The sequence below is a fragment of the Pundamilia nyererei genome, unplaced genomic scaffold, assembly GCF_000239375.1.
Source record: "Pundamilia nyererei isolate P.nyererei 1_Seehausen unplaced genomic scaffold, PunNye1.0 scaffold00246, whole genome shotgun sequence".
NCBI lineage: Eukaryota > Metazoa > Chordata > Actinopteri > Cichliformes > Cichlidae > Pundamilia > Pundamilia nyererei.
This window is the reverse complement of record NW_005187647.1, coordinates 216,741-219,701: the sequence shown is the minus strand read 5'-3', so window position 1 is coordinate 219,701 and position 2,961 is coordinate 216,741. Positions and strand designations below refer to the sequence as shown.

Sequence of the window (2,961 nt, the reverse complement as noted above, 5' to 3'; positions counted from 1 at the left end):
TACACTATAATTAAGAGGGGCTATTTATGTTGTCATAAAAAGTCCTTCCAGAAAGATAAACCAAAACCACTGGAGGGCAGACTCTTTTAGGCCAGCATATGATTTCAGCCTTGATAGCAGGATATCATGGTATCAGCCATGTCAAAGGCTGCTGTCCAACAACAAGAGCGCAGCAGGGCTGCCAGAGTCCAGAGTTAAACGAATGTCATTAAAAACCCTTAAAAGGGAATTAAGGGCAGAGAGGAAGGAAAAGAAAAAAATTCACACAGTGAAAAAAGAAACAAAAGCACTCTGAGAGTGCAGCTCACTAGTATTTACTTTAGGGTAGTATGGCAGATATTTACTTTAAATACATAAACAGCTCAAAGAAACACATCAAAAACTTGCAGACCATGTGTATACATGCTCACTCTGTTAATATTTCCACCCGGAAATCCAAAGAAATTAGAACTTATCCCCACAACAGGCATAAAATAAAACGATTTGGCATTAAATGTGGCACAATTGTGAATAAACTCCCAGCAAATCCAGTTTGTATGATACATTTAAGTGGTTTAAAATGTTTAAATTGTAAGTGTTATTTGTTTTATTGTAGTAAAACAATTTCAGCATGCGGTCAAATAAAGGAAGGAGACAAATGTGAGGGTGCATAGTCACACAAATACTTACATCAACCAAAGACAGGAAGCGGTTGTACTTGTCGTCCTTAGTCAGAATCTCTCCAACTGTCAAATCAGCAAACTTAACACAAGAAGAAGAAGACATTAAGTTTCATATTGTGCTGTACTGTAAAGGAAAAAAATAACTGCAGTGTTTTAATGTTTTTCACTCAGCTGTTGTTTAAGCTTTTTTCTGTTTCTTTTTTTGGTGTTTTCAGGGAGTTTTCCACCATTTGTGTATTTACTTACCTGTTCATCATGAGGGGAGGAGTCGGTGGGTGTGATGGGCTGGTCTATGATGTGAATGATCCCATTGGATGCTGGCAGGTCTTGCTGGATGACAGAGTACAGTTTTCTGGGGTTGTCCAGCAAGATGAACCTCTAAAACAAGAGTAAGACAACCAAAAAAAAGACTTTCTTTAAAGAACCTGTGCATATTATGAAACAAGAATCAAGGTTCAAGCAGGTTTACATGGACTACACATTTTTCCCTCAACAAACATACAACATCCCATATTTTTAAAAAGTTAACACTTTTTTCGCAGCTTCATCTGTCATTGTAGCACAAAGGATGCTAAATGTAGCCAGCATAAAGCATTAAAAATACATTCTGGTAAACTGTTTCCACCAGTCACATCCTGTACACATTACAGGAAGCCTTTAAGATTGGTGCAACAATGACACAATTACTAGTATTGTTGGGGGGGGGGACATGACAACAGTGGTGGACAACATGACCGTTTTTGCAGCTAAAAATACATGTGTGCTCACTGTGAAACAAAGCTGGGAGACTGTGTGCAAAAAAGAAACCTATTGTAAGAATCAGCCCAATTATCTGGTGTGTCTTTTGTGTGTAAAGCTTCATACTGCAACGGCAGTGAAAATGAGGCTGTACAGCCTGAACACAGGTGGAGTGAAAGAAACACTGTTCTAGACTTGACAGCTGCAACTCTTTACTGCTGTAATCAGAAAGAAACCCTCTGCAGGTTAAAAGCCAATGAGATCCCATTATCAGATCACTGGCTCAACAGACTTAAACACTGAGAAAATTAGTCTGTTCACTTGCGTCTATCCACTTCTGTCTGGAGTTACAAAGATGCTTAATAAAGAAAAATTGACAAGATAAACTGGTAGCTTAGTTTGTCAATCTTTAAATTGACAAATTTATTGTGTATGTTGCTTCAGACTGATAGCAGCCCACTCATAAACAAGAGTCCAGTAAAGCTTTGACCTGTGGATCTAGGGGGCCTGTGATGGGGGAAAAAACAGGCGTGAGTACTGTTAAAGCACTTTGTAAATTGGAGGTAATCGATTCTCAAGGCTTAGTGTTTTTTCCCAGAGTTACAGATGTAAAAATGAGCAACTCTAACCTTGCATCATTATAAATTGAATGAATGAAGGAATGAGACCTTTACTTGACTCTTAGGATACTTTGTGCACCTTTAAGAGCATTGCAACCTTTGGCACACTTTCCAAGGACGGACAGCCCAGACGTGCAGATAAAGCAGGAGCCCTGAGCTCTTCTGTATCTGACTGCCAGAGATAAGTGCTCGTGTTATATGCTGCAGAACTGGTGATCTGTGACAGAACTGTCTCTGAATCTATTTTGTGACTCCTGACTAGTTATCATTTTATTCACCATGTTAACGATCTGTCATGATACCATACATGAAATACTGTTGAGCAAACATACAACTAGTGTTATAGACACGCATGAGATGTCTTGAGAAAGCTCCGCCCACTGTGTGAGGCCATGCAGTCAAGCAGGAAATGCAGCTTATTGTTTTTGTCTTCCTGAAAGGAGAAACAGAGACAGACGGTAAGGATTCTAATCACACCGTAAAATATCACTTCCAACTAATGAAGACAGCTCCGTGACGGAACACTGTGAACACTGGGATAACTGGAAAATAGGAATACTTGCAATTCCTGTCAACTGCTGCAGTTTGCTCTGCTTTATGATCTGAAAGAGCTGCGACAGAAAGTGAAAGCAACTGTCAGAGAATCTTCCGGACTGACTGACTTCACTTTTATTTTTTGCTGTGTTTTCAGCTTCATTCACAGGCAAAATGTCGCTCAGATCAGAAGAGGATTTCTTATGTCCTGTCTGCCATGAAGTCTTCACAGACCCTGTTGTTCTGTCATGCAGCCACAGCTTCTGCAAAGACTGCCTCCAAAAATGGTGGAGGGGGAAGAAAACATACGATTGTCCGTGTTGCAAGAGAAGATCCTCAAAGAGTGATCCCCCTCGTAATTTGGCATTAAAGAACCTGTGCGAGGCCTTTTTAGCGGAGAGAGGCGA

The 2,961-nt window shown here is 40.1% G+C and overlaps 1 protein-coding gene across 1 annotated transcript in view; it reads right to left on the bottom strand.

The window, feature by feature from the left end:
- stab1 (stabilin 1) overlaps positions 1-2,961 on the bottom strand; it is a 66,429-nt gene that overhangs the window by 40,393 nt on the left and 23,075 nt on the right. Inside the window, exons 13-14 of the mRNA XM_005749490.1 lie at positions 909-1,040; positions 670-741 (exon numbers count right to left, since the gene is read on the bottom strand). Of these exons, the coding sequence (XP_005749547.1) occupies positions 670-741; positions 909-1,040 (204 nt within the window). The remainder of the gene's footprint in view (positions 1-669; positions 742-908; positions 1,041-2,961) is intronic.